Here is a 20,576-nt window from a genome sequence, read left to right on the forward strand (position 1 = left end):
AAATATTGATGATGAAGTGAATATCTGTTATACTTTCAGTAGTTATTATGAAGTATTTTGTCTCATTTCATCCACTCATTCTCATTTTCAGGCAACTTGGTATTCGCTGTGACGGTGACAGATGAGGACGCTGGACTCAATGCTCAGCTCCACTACTCTCTAACTGGCCGCAACTCTGACAAGTTCAAGATTGACCCCGTAAGAGGAGCCATAACAGCCAATGAGAGGTTGACAGGCAGCTCGGAGGTTACCCTCACTGTCCGAGTGAAAGACGGAGGAACCAATCCCAAAACAGACTCGACCACTGTGACCGTTCGGTTTGTGACCGGGGGAGACTTCCCTGTCATCAAGCTGAAGGATACTACTTTCACATTCCCAGAGAGCCAACCCACAAACACAATCGTTACCATAGTGACCGGGGCCTCTACACGTGGTGGGGCCCTATCATACTACATCGCCAGTGGAAACCTGGATAATGCCTTTCACATTGACCAGTTGACTGGAGAGCTGTCAATCAAACATTCACTGGACTTTGAACACATTCAGAAATATGTGCTCTGGGTTGAGGCCAGGGACCAAGGATTCCCCCCCCATTCCTCCTATGAGAAAGTGGAGATCACAGTGCTGGATGTAAATGACAACCACGCTGTATTTGACAGGGAACCATTCCATGCAGATATACTGGAGAACCTGTCCCCTCAGCGGGTGCTCATGGTGTCTGCCATGGATCAGGACAGCGGCCCTAACGGTCAGCTGGAATATGCCATTATCGACGGCAACAAGGAGAACAGCTTCAGCGTCAACCGGGCCACTGGTGAAATCCGAACGACCAAGCCTCTTGACAGGGAAAAACTAGCTCAATATGCCCTCAAAGTGAAGGCCACCGACCGTGGCAATTCTCCCAAAAGCACAGCTGTGAAAGTCCTGATCAATGTATTAGATGTGAATGATAACGCTCCCAGGTTCTCTAAGATCTTTAGCGCCACAGTGCCCGAAAACGCCCCAGTGGGTTACACTGTCACCAGGGTTACAACCACAGACGAGGACGCAGGTACTAATGCAATAAGCAAATATTCAATCACAGACGCAAGTCTACCGTTCACTATCAATCCAAGTACTGGAGACATAACTATCAGTAGACCACTCAATAGGGAAGACACCGGCCATTACATTGCCAAAGTTTCTGCCCATGACTCTGGCTGGACAGTTAGCACGGATGTCACAATATTTGTAACGGATGTAAATGATAATGCCCCCCGATTCAGTCGGCCATCTTACTACCTGGACTACCCTGAGCTTACAGAGGTGGGGTCACTCGTTACTCAGGTGTCTGCGACCGACCCCGACGAAGGTGTCAATGGCAAAATATTCTATTTCATCAGATCCCAGTCAGAATATTTCAGGATCAATTCAAGCTCGGGAGAAATCTTTATCAAGCAGCATTTAAAATATCAAAACTCAACTGGCAGCAACATAAACATAAATCGGCACAGTTTCATCATTACTGCTTCAGACCGTGCGACCAAGCCATTGATGAGTGAAACTACAGTCATTGTAAACATAGTAGATAGTAATGACAATCCACCCAAGTTTGAATCCTCTAGCTACTTTACCCCTGTCACTAAAAGCGTCAAAGTTGGCACCAAACTTATCAGGGTCATAGCTCTTGACCTTAAAGATTTTGGCCTCAACTCTGAGGTAGATTACATAATATCAGGAGGAAATAGCACTAGCAAGTTCAAGCTGGATAAACAGAGTGGATGGGTCGCTGTCGCCTCCTCACTCACCTCAGATATGAACAAGGTGTTCCTCATGGATGTTACAGCCAGAGACAAAGGGAACCCCCCTCTGAGTGCTAGAACCACTGTGAAAGTGGCAGTCACTGAGGAGAACCACCACACACCAGAGTTCTCCCAAAGCCAAGTCACAGCTACCATACCTGAGAGCCTTGCCGTGGGGACAGCCATCAGGACGCTCTCTGCCAGGGACAAGGACAAAGAGATGAACGGGCTTATCACATACAACATCACCACAGGTAATGACAAGGGCCTGTTTACCGTGAACAGTAAAACAGGAGTCCTATCTCTGGCCAATCATCTTGACTTTGAGGAAAAGCAAAAGCATGAACTCAGAGTGACAGCCAACGACGGGGGATGGATCGCAAAGACCAGCTACGTCATGGTCACAATCCATGTGACCGATGTGAATGACAACTCACCTATATTTGAACCTGATGAGTATTTCCCTGTGGTACAGGAGAACGTTCCCAGTGGCACAACGGTGGTGAAAATGAATGCCACAGACAGAGATTCAGGGCCCAATGCCGTCATGGCTTACGTGATTCAGTCGTCAGACAGCGACCTCTTTGTAATTGATCCAAACACAGGTGTAATCACCACCCAGGGTTTCCTGGATTACGAGGCTAAGCAGGTCTACCACTTAACAGTGAAGGCCTTCAATGTCCCAGACGAGGAGCGCTGTAGTTTTGCCAATGTCAACATTCAGCTCAAGGGAGCCAATGAATACGTTCCCCGCTTTGTCTCAAAGCAGTATTACTTCGAAATATCTGAAGCAGCTCCAACAGGCACAGTGGTGGGAGAGGTGTTTGCCAGTGACCGTGACCAAGGGGATGATGGAGTGGTTTACTACCTAATTTTCGGGAAGAGCAGAAGAAAGGGCTTCGGCATCAACAGGAAAACAGGACAAATCTATGTCACAGGCCCCCTCGATCGTGAGAAAGAGGAAAAGATCTCACTCAAAGTCCTGGCGAAGAATGCGGGAAGCATCCGTGGGGCTGATATTGACGAGGTCTTTGTGAACATCACAATCCTGGATGCCAATGATCCTCCTGTTTTCAGCCAGGAACTGTATGATGTTCAGATCAGTGAGGGTCTTTCCCCTGGCAGTCTGGTCACCTTCGTTAGTGCCCAGGACTCTGACTCTGTCCCAAGCTGGAGCAGATTCTCCTACTCCATAGCATCAGATTTAGAGAACAATGTCTTCACTATCAACCCCCAGACTGGCCAAGTGTCTGTAGCAGCTGAGCTGGACAGGGAAACCACTCCTGTGTTCAGCCTGACTCTGCTAGCTGTGGACTCTGGCTCACCCTCCGCAACTGGCAGTGCCACCCTGGTTGTGAATCTGGAGGACATTAATGATAACGGTCCTACTCTGAAGACGGTGAGTGCAGAAGTCATGGAGAACCAGCGAGCTGGGACAGATGTCGCAACTCTTACTTCAACCGACCCAGACCTGTCACCCAATCAAGGTCCGTTCTCATACAGTCTGCTCAGCGCTGGCTCAGCCAGTAATTACTTCAGCCTCAGCCCCACTGGAGTGCTGACCACCAATCGAGAGATTGACAGGGAGCAGATCAGCGACTTTTATCTCTCGGTGGTGATTAAGGACTCCGGTGTCCCTCAGATGTCCTCAACTGGAACGGTCCACGTAAAAGTAAACGATCAGAATGATAACCCATCAGAGCCACGCTCCGTGGAGATCTTCATCCACTATTTCGGAAACATGTTCCCCGGAGGATCCCTTGGGGTTGTGAAGCCCCAAGACCCAGACATCCAGGACAGCTTCCACTGCTCCTTGACCCCTCCTTCATCCAGTCTGTTCACCATCCCAACAGGCACCTGTGACCTCAACTCAAAGGCCCGCTCAACAGACGGAACATTCGAATTAGCTGTCAGAAGTAGTGATGGTGTCCACGGCTCTGTCAGCAGTAACGTCCGGGTCTTCTTCATGGGGTTCACCAACGCCACTGTGGACAATAGTATCCTGATTCGCCTCCGTACCCAGGGGGTTACCACCTTCCTCACCAATCACTACCTCAGCTTTGTCCGTATCGCAAACTCACAGCTGGCAGGGCTTGGCACTGGAGTACAGCTGTATGGCGCCTTTGAACTCAACAACCAAATATTCCTGATGGCTGCCATAAAGCGAAGCCATGGACAGTATGTCAACCCCAGTGGAGTTGCCACCTTCTTTCAGAGCATCAAAGATGTTCTGCACAGGCAGAGTGGTGTGCAGATAGACTCAGTGGATCATGACCCCTGCACACGTAACCCATGCCAAAATGGGGGCAGCTGCAAGAGGCGCCTTAGCGTGGGGCCAGATATGAAGACAGAGGATAGTGTCCCGGTGATCCTTGTCTCAAACCACCCCCATCAGCCCTACGCCTGCAGTTGCAGACCAGGGTACGCAGGGGGGCTGTGTGAGATGGATATAGACGAGTGCCTGCCGTCTCCGTGTCACAACGGCGGGACCTGCCACAACCTGGTGGGAGGATTCTCCTGCACCTGCCCAGAGGGATTCACAGGCATGGCCTGCGAGAGGGACGTCAATGAATGCCTCTCCAACCCCTGCAAGAACGGAGCGCTGTGCCAGAATTACCCCGGTGGATTCAACTGCCTCTGCAAATCTGGCTTTGCAGGTACCGTACACCGCCTTAGGAGCCATTTAGATTTTATGAGCAACACAACCACAGATGTTCAGCTAGGCTCAAGTATACACACACTGCACATGACTCACGCTTTTTTGTCCAAGTACAATATTTGCCTCCAAACGAATGCAAGAGGTGTTGTAACCCTAGCATACAGGCTTGACTGCCAAAAACCCAAAACTGTTTGGTTTTACGATTACAAGTTGGGGGGTATCAGCTTTGATGCATATCAGCTTGTCATGTTTACTTTAATAAAAGGGATGATGCGAAATTGACCCCAGTAAGGGCCTTACTGTGGACTGCACACAGTTCACTAGTCTCATATAGTCTCATATTCCTCTGCATGCCTTTCTTTCTACAGTACTTAAGCATATTCTTTATATTTAGGGCTCTGCTCATCTTTCTTTTGTTCGAACATTGAGAGGTTTAGTATGTATTAAAGATTGATCCTTCCAGATCCTTAAAGATTTTTTTTTTTTTTAAGTGAACTATAGATAATTATCCACTCTATTTTTGTGTAAATCACTCCCTCCCTACTTGAATTTGATGGTGTGATGAAGGGAGTGCACATGGAGAAGCATAAATGAGAACAGTAGTTTGAATCATGTCTGTTTGATCAGCTGCTGGCTGTAGTGGCTGATAGACATTTCCAATGATCAACAGCAGACATGTTGCCTCAGCACCAGTCATTACTGTCTTTTTTGATTATGACCATAACAAATGACCACACACCCTGTCGTTTCATCAAGACAAATGGCCCTCCTGAAGAACTGCACCTTTTGACTTACAGAAGTTTGCATGCACTCCTGTTGAACTCCACACTTCCCATTTTCCATGCCTGGTTGTGGTGAAATAATCTTTCTGATGGTACAGGAGTCTTAAAAATGCTTAAAAATACATAAATCTGCAGGCCATTGTCAGTGTCGCCCCTTGCATACCTTGTTCTGTCTGTTATTGTACTGTCTTATGTTATTCATCATATTTTCATCATGTTTTAATTCATTGGCTTCAGAGATCCAATGAAGTCTGCAGTTCTAAAATCTCTATATATTTTTTTAACTTTTTCACACATGCAAGTTTCAAAGAAACTCTTAAGATTACAATGGCCTAGATCAGAGTTTCCCAAACTCGGTCCTGGGGCCCTCCCTGGGTGCACGTTTTGGTTTTTGTCCTAGCCCTACACAGCTGATTTAAATAGCCAACTCCTCATCAAGCTTTGATTAGCTAGCTGCGCTAGGGCAAAAACCAAAACGTGCACCAAGCGGGGGGCCCCAGGACTGAGTTTGGGAAACTATGGCGTAGACCCTCTGTGATTTTAAGCATCAGTGATGGTGCCATAGGAAGAAAAACAACATGAACTGTGTTTTCCCCCACGTCTTCCTGTGTTTGCCCCCACGTCTTCCTGTGTTTGCCCCACGTCTTCCCACCTCGTTCATTTTAATTTGTGTTGTTTTGTGAACCCAGGAAAAACGTGTGATTCCATCATCAATCACTGTGAGTGTAACCCATGTTTTAATGGCGGCTCCTGCCAGAACAGAGTGGATGGGTATAACTGTCATTGTCCATTTGGTAAGTATTAACTTAGAGGAAACTGCTACGTGATTGAAAACTATCTGGATTGGCAAAATGACTGGGGATAGCATGACACTGTGGATAGCATGTCTCCATGTCACATTTATTCACATACTGTATGTTGTGTAACTGTTTCTCTCTTCTAAGCATGATACCCTTATGGTTAGCCTATGATAGCGGATGACAACAGATTCTCAACTATGTGCTGATTTTGTAGATGCAGTATGGTGAATTATTCATGACATCCCTGTTTCATTTTTTTCATTCCTTTCCTCCTCAGGGGTCTTTGGAAAACACTGTGAACTCAACAGCTACGGGTTTGAGGAGCTGTCCTACATGGAGTTTCCGAGCCTGGATCCCAACAACAACTACATCTACATCAAGTTTGCCACACTAAAGAGCAACGCTCTCCTCATGTACAACCATGACAACCAGACCGGAGACAAGGCGGAATTCCTGGCTCTGGAGATCTTTGAGGGACGGATGCGCTTCTCGTTTAACTTGGGAAGCGGGACCTATAAACTAATCACCATGATAAAAGTTTCAGATGGACAGTTCCACACAGTCATCGCAAGGCGAGCTGGAATGGTGAGAGGCATTTTTGTTATATATGGCTTTATTACCAAGCTGTTTTTATTTGTTTTGCACCATAAACAGTTGGAAAATATATTTGGTTTGAAGTCAATGGTTTTATGGACCTATAATTGCACAAATGTAGACTAACATTCTAAAGCCCCCACATGTAGGCCTATATAGAAGACTGAAACTTTATCTTTCAATAGTGGTTATGACCTCCTGGGTTTTTATAGCTGAGAGCAGCGTCCAAATTTGGCCTCATATTCTTTTTTTTGCACCGTGAGATGATAATTAAACTGCCCACACACTGGTAGTTCAGCATATATTTTTCATAGTTGTAATTATATTTGATTGCTTGTTGTGATTTACAATATGGCCTCCAAAATAGCCTCAGACTCTGAAATTCCTTCTATTTGCTCCAAATCTAGTTGTTTCTCTGCCAGTTGTTCAGTGGTGGGGCTAAAAAAAATACCAGCCTGTCCAAAGTTGTATACGTCTCCTGCTGGACTTCAGATTTGTAATTTCCCATCATGCACTGGGATTTCATAGGAAACTGGCAAAATCATTAAATTGTCAGCTTTGAGAGAGTGACAGGGTAGACAGGTGCACAACATGTCGTGAGAAATGCGATGCGCTGCAAATATTATGTGTAGGTTGAGGAATTACGATGTTGAGGTTCTTAACCGAGCTAGAAGAACGAAAACAGAGCGTATTATCTATTTTTCTCCGCTCTGCTGATGAGCACCCTCAGCACCCCTACTTCCCGCGGCTGTGCCTGTGAAGGGCGTTTTTCAGTTCCCTCCACTTTTGGATTCTGAGCAGATGTGATAACCAGACACCAGTCATAGTCCTAGTAATGTAGGACACACCGAGAGAGTCAAGGACATTGTTGTTTATATGTAAATAATATTCTAGTTCACCCAACTGAAAGCTGCACCCCAGCAAGCATCATTTCTATTGTCTATGCTCTGTATTATAACAGCAATAGTTATGAGTATGACCACTAAGAACACTAATGCAGCTTACATTTGTAATACAGTCATTTGCAATTTAACTGCAACATTTGTTGTAACGTTCTTCTCAAGGCTATTTTTGCCTTATTTCCTATTCCTTCCCATTGTGAGGAATGCGAGTGGTTTTAGCCCTCACATAAATAATTTACAACTAGTCACACCCTTTAGCATCCACGTTCTGTTTTCATCCTCAACAAGTCTAGAACCTGACGTTCTCACATAAATAATCATGGCGAATGGAAGACAATAGCATTGATTTGTCATCGAGAAGGTTGGTCGTTGGAAAAGGATGCTCTCCAGTGACACTTTTCCGCCTTCTTATGTTGTGACATCACTAATCTGCGATGTTTACCCTGTTCCCTGAAAGTTAAGCAAACACAATGCTCCTGGTCTTTTGTCACATTTTATATCCATTTTCAGAGGGTGTTTCCTCGAGAAAACCCTTCGCCAGTCATGTGAGACACTTGACAGTGTGTGTACGCTGTGGTTTGGCTGCAAGGGCTTTGATTTGAGAGAAAGGCATTAATAAAATGCCCATCTGGCGCCGAAGGGTAGCTCTTGCCCTTCAGCGACAAAGCCCTGAGACAAATGAATCTTTTTTTCCCTTGTTATTTTTTTGCCTCGTAAATTGTACGTTTCTGTGTTAGCAATTAGCGCAGGATGGGAGGGTGGGGTCACGCTCTCTGGCATCTCTTGGATGATTTGTGCTCACGTTCCGAGCAGGCCGCTCCGTGTTTACCTAAGATCTTGGTGTATGTGGAGCATGCTGTCATGGTTTTTCAACACGTTCACACACTTTTCATTTCTCCTGCCACCTCTTTTTTCACCTCAGTCAAGCTTCAGAGACCACAGAATTAAAGAGAAAGTAGAACAATTATTAGCCTTGGCTAACGGTAAAGGTCATATCTTAGGGAATTTTAGATTTCCATGTAGGTCTACTGCGTCTTCATAATGATGGTTTCAAATACAGTATGCTATCGAAAATAACATTAATTGTAACTTACAAAATCAGTCATGTAGTTGTATTTACTGTTGTCTGTCTGTCTTTCTGCAAACTGGAGTGCTCATCTGAGTAAGATATTACTGTCTGTGCTGGTACAACCATCAGGAAGGTGCAACGTGTGTGGTAATTTGTTTTGTGTTGTATGTGTGCTGTACAGTTAAAGCAGAATAACATGTGCGTGACCGTGTCTCTGCTCCTCTCGTCATTCAGGCTGCGTCCCTGACAGTCGACCTGTGCGGGGACGATCAGGAGCCAGGCTACTGTGCTGTGAGCAACGTGGCTGTCCATACTGACTGGTAAGAACACATAACGTTACATAGAGCTTACCACACAGTCCATCCTGGCAACGTACACCCAGCTGTCAACTACATAGTGAAAGGCTCAATTCGGTAGAAGAGACTTTGGGTATAAGGGAAGCATTTATTTCCAGATGCAAATAGCACTTTATTTCCATGGTATACTGTAGTAAATAAATATAATTCCTTGAGAGAAAAAAACATGCCATTTGAAGCTGTTTACTGTCAGAGTAGCTCTTTCTGGCCACTTTCAATTTATACAAACATCCTCATTGGTCACTATTGGTTCTCATTCTGGGAAGTTGAAAATATCAACAATACAACAATATCTTATGTCTCTGCAAATAATGGAACAGTCTGTGGACCCATCCATCATGTCGACTGTTCTCAATGAACCCTTGCATATCCACGTTGGCTTGTGTAAACCATAGTGTCTGTAAACACATACATGGACATCACATGTACCGTTTAGCATTGAGAGGCCCAGAGAGGCCCAGAGTGAAAAGCTGTCTGGATCCATAGGAGGAGGACTGTGTGTGAGACTGTCTGAGTGAGCGATCTGGCAGATGAGGAGGGTCTGCTGCAGTTTATTTGCGGAGGGCCCGGCCCCCTGTAGGGCCATGTTGTTGTGAGAGGCGCTGACCCCCAGCGGCTTCTCCTTCTCCTCCTCGCAGGATCCTGGACGTTGGGCCCAACCGGCTCTCGGTGGGAGGCGTCAGGTCAATAGAGCCCGTCCTTCATCGCCGTGGCCAGGTCGCCACACACGACTTTGTGGGCTGCATCATGGAGTTCGCCGTCAACGGCCGCCCACTGGAGCCCAGTCAGGCCCTGGCATCCCATGGCATCCTTGACAGGTTTAGCTCTCTCCCTACCTCTTTCTTTCCTACATCCTTCCATCCTACTCAACCCCCTAACCCCCAAACTCTCCCAGCAGGATATCTGGTCATTCTCTGTAGCTCTCAACCCTCAAGAATCGCTGAAAAGCCATCTTTGATATAAATAGCAGACGTACAGTTTTTTTGGAATAGTAGAATGGAGATTATTTCTTTTAGTTTGTTGTGAATAGTGGCGAGGACAGATCTTTTAATATGCTAATTCCCTGGGTCTTTTATGGTTTTTGTATTGGAGGAGTTGCATCTGCCGGGTCCTATAGAGGGCCCGCTGTCCACCATGGGGGCTGACTTGTCTGTCTGTCCGTAGATGTCCCAGACTGGAGGGAGCCTGCACAGTCAACACCTGCAGACATGGGGGCACCTGTATTGACTACTGGTCCTGGCAGCAGTGCAAATGCATGGAGGGCTTCACCGGCAAAAACTGCGAGAAATGTAAGAATCCCTTTGGAGGGGAATTTTGGCTGACTGTGCTTGCAGTCTGAGTCATACACTTCTTGTGAATTTGACTCTCACTCAGATGCAGATTGTATAATTTCCTTTGATTTACCCTGACTTGTGCTTTTCCTTCTTTCATAGACATCACGGCCGACACGGCTCTCTCGCTGGACGGGACTGGTCGGCTTGACTATGCCATGCGCCAGAGCCCCAAACGGGACGTCCTGCTACACCAGAGCCTCATGGGCTTGACCTCTGACCTCTCTGGGCCCAGCAGCCTTGAGGTCAAGTTCCGCACCCGCAGCAAGAGTGGCACCCTGCTCCATGTCCAGGAGAGCAGCAACTACACCACCATCAAGGTAAAGGAAGGCTCCACGGAGCGATGCCAGAGACATGCTAGAATGTGTCTGCTGTTCCCAAAGCATCCAGATGCACAAGTGAGCGTACATACAGGCATGTTAGTATATTTGTCAATTTCTCCATTTGCTACTCGGTCGTCATCCTGAGATCCACACGTACACATGTCACACATACACACAGTCCTCCCTTAGCTCCCCATCCCTGAGTCAAAGCTATAAGGGGACCTGTCTTCATCACCTCCTCCCATTACCCATATATATACGCTCCATACGCTCCTTCAATCTGCTGCTATACACTTCAAGGCTCTGAGTGATTCGGGGCAGCTGCCCAAGGGCCTGAGCTCGCATTCATCCTCTTCCATTTTCCCCCAGTCCGCTTCCTTTCCTCCAGGACACAGCGGGTCTCTCTGGTTGTGTTTTCCAGTGCAGAGCAGGCCCCCAGAATCCCCCCTACCACTACTACTATACAGCCCAAAGAGCAATATTGAATGTACTGTGTGACCCTAAAAAATGAGAATACTTTGTACAGGAGTATAAATAATGTAAAAGAGATAAGTTTAATTGGTTCTCCAGATCTCTTTTCCTGTGTTTTTGGCTCGCGGGATTTTTCCTTTTCCAGATTTGGTCGTGAACCTTTAAAATCAATTCCTCCTGAAATGTATGAGATTACCATACACAATGCCTGGCACACATTCATTTTCTAAGAGAAAGTCATATTGGTTCATTACTTATAAACAATTAACTCTATTGCGTATGGATATAGTTTATGCATAGTGAAAGTAATACTATTAACTGGTCCTGCATATATAACATAACATGATCATAATAATAATATCAGTCTGGTTTACTGGTATTTGGCACATGCAACATTTTCCTCTGCACTGCAACTAGGGTTGCAAAGTGACTGGTAATTTACCAAAGTTACCGGAATTTTCAGTGATTTTGGTAATTAACAGCAAATCAATGGAAATCTATTGTAATTTTGAATAACTTCAAATAAATATGTATTTATATATTGTTCATTTATTATATATGTTCCCATATTGTTTCTAGTAGATAGACCATATGGTTCCAGAGAAAATAGCCTATTTAATAAAAAAATCATCAAGTCAACAATGGCATTAATTTCCAACTATTGACTTGTTTCACAACTACCACCAGTTTGATGCGAAAACATTGCCAACAAAGACATATTGACATAGTAAAATGAATAAAAGTTAGTAAAACAATTTTTATAAAGGACATTTCATGTTAAAATCCTCATTCCAATGGTATTCACTAAGTTGATGGTTTATATTTAGGATAATGTTTTACAGCTTTGTCATTCCATTTTGTATTATTTCATTATTTCATATATTATACATGATAAAGCCACACAGAGGGACACAGATTATTGGGGACACCTGTGATAATCTGAAGTACCCAAAAGGGCCACTAGATGTCTTGTGATAGATTACGTAAAATCCTTGAAAGATACCACAATTCTGGTAGTTTACTGGTTAACTTCTAAAGTTTCCAGTAATACACCCTGCCTTTGCAAACCTAACTGCAACAGTCGTTATTGTAAAGGAAAATGTGTTTTCAATCAACTGACCTACCTGTTACAGTAACGATACTGTAAATAAAATTCCAAAACAAGAACAACTCTCCAACTGAAATGAAACATCAACAACATCCCAGAGTTGAGAATTATCAGAGCCTGAGCATATAATCATATCATCATGCTTATCCATTTCTCCAAGCTCTCCTTCTCAACAAACATATACAATACAGTATCTATGTCTGTCCGCCGTCTGCGTCCGTCTGTCTGCGTCCGTCTGTCTGTGCCTGCCCGTCTGTGTCCGTCCATCTGTCCACATGTGCATCTATCCATCCATCCATCTGACTTCATCTCTGTCTCTTTCCGCCCCAGCTAAAAAATGGCAATGTCCACTACATCTCTGAGGCGGGCGTGGGAGGCAAGGTGGAGAGGACCCTGGGGGAGATGGTCCTATCAGATGGCCAGTGGCACGTCCTGCAGATTTTCAAAAACGGCTCAGCCACCTCCCTTCACGTGGACGGAGCCCTCCTCAAGCTCATCCAGCACCCCACCCAGGACTTTGGGGGTCTTAACGTCCTAACCATGTCCCTCGGTGGTGTCCCCTCTGGCCCCACCCAGCAGAAAATTGCATCAGGTGAGTTGGTGATATGTGAAGTTGCTGTTATTGTCATACACTGAGTGCACAAAACATTAGGAACACCTTCCTAATATTGAGTTGCACCCCTCCCCCCTTTGCCCTCAGAACAGCCTCAATGCATCGGGGCATGGACTGTACAAGGTGTCGAAAGAGTTCCACAAGGATGCTGGCCCATGTTGACTCCAATGCTTTCCACAGTTGTGTCAAGTTGGCTGGATGTCTTGGGTGGTGGACCATTCTTGATACACACGGGAAACTGTTGAGTGTGAAAAACCCAGCAGCGTTGCAGTTCATGACACACTCAAACTGGTGCGCCTGGCACTTAATACCATACCCCGTTCAAAGGCACATATTTTTTGTCTTGCACGTTATCCCTCTGAATGGCACACATACACAATCCATGTCTCAATTGTCTCACGGCTTAAAAATCCTTCTTTAACCTGTCTCCTCCCCTTCATCTACACTGATTGAAGTGGATTTAACAAGTGACATCAATAAGGATCATAGCCTTCACCTGGTCAGTCTGTCATGGAAAGACATGTTTTGTACACATAGTGTAGTATGTGAATAGTAGATACCTTTTTCACTGAATAAAAGGTCTTCTGTTGACCATATTAGGTGGTGTTCCAGTCCTGCTGTCTGGAGATAGTGTAAATTGTGTTTTTGACATTGGACACATATTTGCCTGTGAGATATTTACAGTAGAAGAGAGTTAATGTTGCTCTCTTTGACGGATCATTTCTAGACAATAACTAATGTGAAACTAGTTTAATTAGGTGGGGGAGCCCCGCCTTTGATGCTTTCATGTTTTCATCTCTTTGCTCTGGAACCTCGGCTTTGGTTAGGCCTAAATCACGTATCAAATGTCCTCAACTCTGACTTGAAAATAGTTTGGATAGGGTGAACGAGAGGGCTTCCAGAGGGAGGGATACACCGCTGTAAATGTCTGACTTTTAGGGGAAAGAAAATGACTTAATACTATGGACTGGGATAATATGGTAAAAAAATGAGCAATTTGAATGATTTGTTGGCCTCTTTCACACAGCAAGGTCCAGGATATATTTCAAAATAAACACACTCTGAACACGCAGATCTATGGCAGGCTGCCTTGCCTAGCACACTGATAATCTGGTCCCGGTTTCTTGGGGCCACGCCTGCACCAAATAAGAACTGACCCTCGCTCAATATGCGTATCGAAGCAGTTGTGTGCATTCAACTAGTAAGATTATAATGAATAGGACAAAATGGTTTTAATTTATATTGGGATAAATTGAATAAACATGTTTACATCTGTGAGGGACATTGTGAGGCAATATGAAAGCAAAGGTTTGAATTGGTCACCAAAACATTTCTTCCACATGGATGTCTTGAAGCGATATGAGGTCTGAAGGTAGATTGTCTGGCATCGACTTCCCATGTTTTAGTAAATAATCATATTGGTTTCTCTCAGAATTTACCCATTTGAGAATGTGATTTGTCGAGGTATTTTCCATGAGAAAATTTCATTGAGATTTTAATCGATTCTGAACCAATAGCCGACAACATTCCCCCGGTTCTGATTATAGCTTTCAGTTCCTGTTAATTACAAGGAGGCGATCCCAGCCTCATTGCAAATTCTGAAAAGCGATCAAACTTGTGCCATTCGGAAACTATGATCTTCCAGGCCACTGTGTTGTCTTAATAACCGTCCAGGACTACTTCCTGTTTACTGAACACCTCTTCCTATTCTTCCTGCAGGCTTTGACGGCTGCCTGGCCTATGTGAAGTACAATGGGGAGAATCTACCATTCAGTGGAGATCACAGCGCCGTCACCATCTCCAAGACCAGCTCAGCCGTTAAGATTGGCTGCAGAGGGCCCAACCTGTGTGAGAGCAGCCCTTGCTGGGACGGCCTGATGTGCGTCAACCAGTGGTACATCTACCAGTGCCTCCCGCCCGGCGAATGCGCCTCCAGCCCTTGCCAGAACCGAGGGAGCTGCGTCCCTGGCCCCCGCTCTAGTTACACCTGCGTCTGCTCTGAGTTCTACACTGGCAAGACATGCGAGACCCTGGTGGCGTGCCTGGGGGTTCAATGCCCTCAGGGCACCCTCTGCAAGACGGCCAACAATGGCGGCTTCATCTGCAGCCCGAGCCCCACGGCCAAGGAGCTTACCTTGCCCATCTGGGCAGTGCCGGCCATTGTGGGAAGCTGTGCCACAGCCCTGGCCCTGGTGGTGCTCAGTCTGATCCTGTGCAACCACTGCAAGGGCCGCAACAAGACCAAAGTGCCAAAGGAGGAGAAGCAGCCTAAGGAGGAGAAGAAGAAGAAGAAAAAAAAAAAAGGGAGCGAGAACGTGGCCTTTGACGACCCAGATAACATCCCGCCGTACGGTGATGACATGACAGTGAGGAAGCAGCCTGAGGGGAACCCCAAACCTGACATCATCGAGAGGGAAAACCCCTACCTGATATATGACGAGACGGACATTCCCCACAACAATGAGACCATCCCCAGCGCCCCCTGTGCCCCCTGCCAGATGCCTGAGGCAGACATGGAGCACTATGACATAGACAACGCCAGCAGCATCGCCCCGTCCGACGCCGACATCATCCAGCATTACAAGCAGTTCCGCAGCCACACGCCCAAGTTCTCCATCCAGAGACACAGCCCTCTGGGCTTCGCCAGACAGTCCCCCCTGCCATTGGGGGCCACCAGCTACACCTACCAGCCCCAGTACAGCCAGGCCCTGAGGTCCACCCCTCTCAGCCACTCAGCCTGCCCCACGCCCAACCCCCTCTCCAGGCACAGCCCGGCCCCCTTCACCAAGCCCTCGTCCTTCTACCGCAACACCCCCACCAGAGAGCTTAACCTGGCCCGCAGGGATGGCAGCCCCCTGGACTTGCACCACAATGAGATGGGCCAGCAGGGAGCCATGTTCAACTACGCCAACCGGCTGGGCCGACGCAGCAAGAGCCCCCAGACTATGGGGGGCCACAGCTCCAGGCCCGGCAGCCGGCTCAAGCAGCCCATTGAGCAGATCCCCCTGGAGACGGGGCCCCCCGTGGGGCTGTCCATTGAGGAGGTGGAGCGGCTCAACACGCCGCGGCCTCGCAACCCCAGCATCTGCAGCGCCGACCACGGCCGCTCCTCGTCTGAAGAGGACTGCCGGAGGCCCCTGTCACGGGTGCGCAACCCAGCCGATGGCATCCCTGCCCCGGAGTCGTCATCTGAGAGCGACTCCCACGACTCCTTCACCTGCTCAGAGATGGAGTACGACCGGGAGAAGCCCGTGGCCTACAGTTCCAGGGTGCCCAAGCTGTCGCAGGTCAACGAGTCAGACGCCGATGATGAGGACTACGGCGGGCGGCTCAAGCAGAGGCGCTACTCCAGCCGGCGGACCGAGGGCGGGCCCGCTGCACAGGCACCGATGACAGACCACTACACTTTGCCCCATAAACTGGGCCAGCAAGCCGGGGGCTTCAACTGGGACAACCTGTTGAACTGGGGCCCAGGCTTCGGCCATTACGTAGATGTGTTCAAGGACCTGGCCCTGCTGCCGGAGAACGCAGCCGCGAAAGAGATGAACATTGAGATGAACATTGAGATGAACAGTGGGGATGGGTCAGTGACCATTCTGAACGAAGGGGAGGCCGAGCAATATGTATGAGACTATTTATTACAATCCTGTACAGTATGGTATGTTCTCTAAAAGAGAAACTAAGACGATGTAGATAAGAAGCAGAGCACATTGGGCTAGCCGTCTCCGTTCATTTCTTTGTGGAAATAAGACAACCTTCAATGCAGTAAAGCAGAAAATGACACCTGTAATATTACTTCTAATGGAGTTAGCCCCTTGGAAGAGTATACCAGTCCTTTCCAGACCTCTAACTGTACAATCATCTCTGCGGTCTCATTATGCGTTATACATTAACACTGAATGGTTGGAACAAAAACCTGTGTCTGAATTCAATTTGATGACTGCAAAGCTAAATTTGATCTTCATCAAATGTAGCTGGTCTGTATTACCAATAATGTCGCTCCTTTGCGAAACTTCTGTCACATTCACCAGTGAAAGATAAGATGAGCGATAGCATTGAAACACTCACAAGAGAATTTCCAAACGCCATAGCAATAGAAACCCCAGCCTGTGTCTTTTTTTGTCCCATTTCTCATTTTTAAAAGGAATCATATGTGTATGATCCTATTGCACCTCTAGGCATCAAGATACAGCCCTCGTGTAAAAATGAGCACACCACTTTGCTTGCACGGTAATCGAGGCCTGCCAGTGTTATGACCCAAGCACGATAACCGCTCTCTGGCTGTATGTGTTCTCTCAGATGACTGGCTAAGCACTCCAAGAGCTAGGATTAATCAAGTCCCTGCCTTACAGACATTTGAGGATTTAAGGATGCTGAGGATACTATTGTTTCTGTTGGCGGGGTTGGGAAGGGAAGGTTCTGTGATGAATAGTCTGGGTCACAATCCCCCGAGTCTGAGTGTTATTTGACCAGCCAAAAGGTTCGGCCGATGATAGCTGATCCATCCCGTCATGACGTGAACCCCACCCTACTAAGACTATGAACTTGTGTATATTTTTTTGTATTCATGGGAAATCATGGATGTCATCGTTGTCAGAGTTTTTGTGCATTATTTTTAAATGTATGGTTTCTACTTTTTGTACTGTTTATTAACTTAAATGACTTAAGATGGGTTTTTATGGATATTTTCACATGCTGAAGTGTGTTCTTACTTTCAGGGAAAGTAAGATTGAAGACTTATCTTTTACATTTGTTACATATGTAACGTCAGTATTTTCCACTTTTGATAAAACTATAACACACTTTACGCTTTGTACATGTAAAAAGCCAATAACAGAATAAAAAAGTATTTATTTAAAGGTCTCTTTCAATACAAAGTGAACATGTCATGTGGTAAGCAATCTCACTGCAATCCTGTGGGGGGGGGCACCTTTTGAGCTCAGATTGCAGCTCAATAATGTGGGTGGTATGGTATTTTATACTCTAAGGACTCTAAGACTGTTGTGAGCAGAGTTTAAATAAAGCATGTGCTGAATTGAACAAAACATTTTAAAAGGCCATTGAGGACCTAAATGAAACTGAGCCACAGTGCTGGCAGCCAAGCACAACATCCAGCGACGCAGGGCCCTCTATTGCTTTCAACAATTATTTACATCTGGCTTATTGAGTAGAACAATTTTTTTTGTAGCCTGGTGATCCGGTATGCAACATGCTTATCTTCTCCGTCATCGAGAGAGAGGGGCCACGAAGAGAGAGAGAGAGTGGGGAGCCATGAACCAAGCGAAGAGTGACAACCCAAATCTGGTAGATTACTGTGGACTCCTGGAGAGGTTCTGTCCTGCCGAGACCAATGTTGACGTAGACTGCTTGGGAATGCTGTACCATGCCGATGCTGAAATAATAACACTCATAAGGATAATGATAGTAAGTGAAAAAGGACCTCGTGTAAATACAAGAGAAGATGAATTCAAATAAACCTCACAGCAGCTCTCTCGCTTTACTGTGTGAGATTGGCATGGCAGGGTGTCAAAATGAAACCGAGAGAGGAGTCGAAGATTGCATAGCATGCACTCCTCTCGTACAAAATGTGAATTAGAAAGGGAGACATACCCCCATAGGTGAGGGAGACAGACAGAGGCGGATGGCAAAAATAAATACCAGATGGGATGGTATTTCTTTTTCCTTAGTGGGCCTGTCTAACTTGTTGGTTTTTTTGGTGTGCAAAATGATCATTATCTTGCTAATAATGAGGGCCTCAAGGGAACAAAATGGCCGGTGTGGGGGCCTGAGGGGAAAAAAATGGTCCGGTGTGTTAGATTTCTGGTCCCAGTCAACCCCTGGAGACAAGGCTGCTTCATAAAGGGAGCATTGTCCTACTATATAAAGTAAATATATTTGCCCAAGAAGGATTTGTTGTTGTAAAGTTGCAAAAATTGGGTTGCAGCATTGTATTTTGTAATAATTTACATTAGCTGGTTACCATATATATACAGTTAATGATATTTCAATAGAGTAAAATGGACAATCACTCATAGTCTAGAATGACTTCACATGATTAACAATGTAAATTTAGCAGTGCAGTGTGACTACGTTATCAACATTCACCACATGAAGTTACCAAAGTTGAAATTGGAACGAGTTGTTTTCCAAGCGAGTGATAATGACGGAGATACCAACAAGACTAGAGCTAGAGGCAATTTCCCATGTACAGTTGAAGTCGGAAGTTTACATACACCTTAGCCAAATACATTTAAACTCAGTTTTTCACAATTCCTGACATTTAATCCTAGTAAAAATTCCCTGTCTTAGGTCAGATAGGATCACCACTTTATTTTAAGAATGTGAAATGTCAGAAAAATAGTAGAGAGAATGATTTATTTCAGCTTTTATTTCTTTCATCACATTCCCAGTGGGTCAGAGGTTTACATACACTCAATTAGTATTTGGTAGCATTGCCTTTAAATTGTTTAACTTGGGTCAAACGTTTCGGGTAGCCTTCCACAAGCTTCCCACAATAAGTTGGGTGAATTTTGGCCCATTCCTCCTGACAGAGCTGGTGTAACCGAGTCAGGTTTGCAGGCCTCCTTGCTCGCCCATACTTTTTCAGTTCTGCAGACACATTTTCTATAGGATTGAGGTCAGGGCTTTGTGATGGCCGCTCCAATACCTTGACTTTGTTGTCCTTAAGCCATTTTGCCACAACTTTTGAAGTATGTTTGGGGTCATTGTCCATTTGGAAGACCCCTTTGCGACCAAGCTTTAACTTCCTGACTGATGTCTTGAGATGTTGCTTCAATGTATCCACATCATTTTGTATCCACATCATTTTCCATCCTCATGATGCCATCTATTTTGTGAAGTGCACCAGTCCCTCCTGCAGCAAAGCACCCCGACAACATGATGCTGCCACCCCCCTGCTTCATGATTGGGATGGTGTTCTTCGGCTTGCAAGCCACCCCTTTTTTCCTCCTAACATGACGATGGGGTTATGGCCAAACAGTTCTATTTTTGTATCATCAGACCAGAGGACATTTCTCCAAATAGTATGATCTTTGTCCCCATGTGCATTTGCAAACCGTAGTCTGGCTTTTTTATGGCGGTTTTGGAGCAGTGGCTTCTTCCTTGCTGAGCGGCCTTTCAGGTTATGTTGATATAGGACTCGTTTTACTGTGGATATAGATACTTTTGTGCCTGTTTCCTCCAACATCTTCACAAGGTCCTTTGCTGTTGTTCTGGGATTGATTTTCACTTCTCGCACCAACGTACGTTCATCTCTAGGAGACAGAACGCGTCTCCTTCCTGAGCGGTATGACGGCTGCGTGGTCCCATGGTGTTTATACTTGCGTACTAATGTTGTACAGATGAACGTGGTACCTTCAAGCGTTTGGAAATTGCTCCCAAGGATGAACCAGACTTGTGGAGATCTACAATGTTGGCTGATTTCTTTTGATTTTCCTAAGATGTCAAGCAAAGAGGCATTGAGTTTGAAGGTAGGCCTTGAAATACATCCACAGGTACACCTCCAATTGACTCAAATGATGTCAATCAGCCTATCAGAAGCTTCTAAAGCAATGACATCATTTTATGGAATTTTACAAGCTGTTTAAAAGCACAGTCAACTTAGTGTATGTAAACTTCTGACCCACTGAAATTGTGATACAGTGAATTATAAGTGAAATAATCTGTCTGTAAACAATTGTTGGAAAAATGACTTGTGTCATGCACACAGTAGATGTTCTAACCGACTTGCCAAAACTATAGTTTGTTTAACAGGAAATTTGTGGAGT

At 45.8% G+C, this 20,576-nt stretch overlaps 1 protein-coding gene across 1 annotated transcript in view; it reads left to right on the top strand.

The window, feature by feature from the left end:
* Nucleotides 1-17,642, top strand: part of LOC120046971 (protocadherin Fat 4-like) — a 103,165-nt gene extending 85,523 nt beyond the window's left edge. Inside the window, exons 9-17 of the mRNA XM_038992522.1 lie at nucleotides 92-4,438; nucleotides 5,912-6,016; nucleotides 6,300-6,607; nucleotides 8,822-8,907; nucleotides 9,582-9,761; nucleotides 10,108-10,232; nucleotides 10,377-10,594; nucleotides 12,507-12,768; nucleotides 14,509-17,642. Of these exons, the coding sequence (XP_038848450.1) occupies nucleotides 92-4,438; nucleotides 5,912-6,016; nucleotides 6,300-6,607; nucleotides 8,822-8,907; nucleotides 9,582-9,761; nucleotides 10,108-10,232; nucleotides 10,377-10,594; nucleotides 12,507-12,768; nucleotides 14,509-16,418 (7,541 nt within the window). The 3' untranslated portion in view covers nucleotides 16,419-17,642. The remainder of the gene's footprint in view (nucleotides 1-91; nucleotides 4,439-5,911; nucleotides 6,017-6,299; nucleotides 6,608-8,821; nucleotides 8,908-9,581; nucleotides 9,762-10,107; nucleotides 10,233-10,376; nucleotides 10,595-12,506; nucleotides 12,769-14,508) is intronic.
* The last annotated feature ends 2,934 nt before the right edge of the window (nucleotides 17,643-20,576 follow it).

Source organism: Salvelinus namaycush, chromosome 5 (assembly GCF_016432855.1).
Source record: "Salvelinus namaycush isolate Seneca chromosome 5, SaNama_1.0, whole genome shotgun sequence".
Classification (NCBI taxonomy): Eukaryota; Metazoa; Chordata; class Actinopteri; order Salmoniformes; family Salmonidae; genus Salvelinus; species Salvelinus namaycush.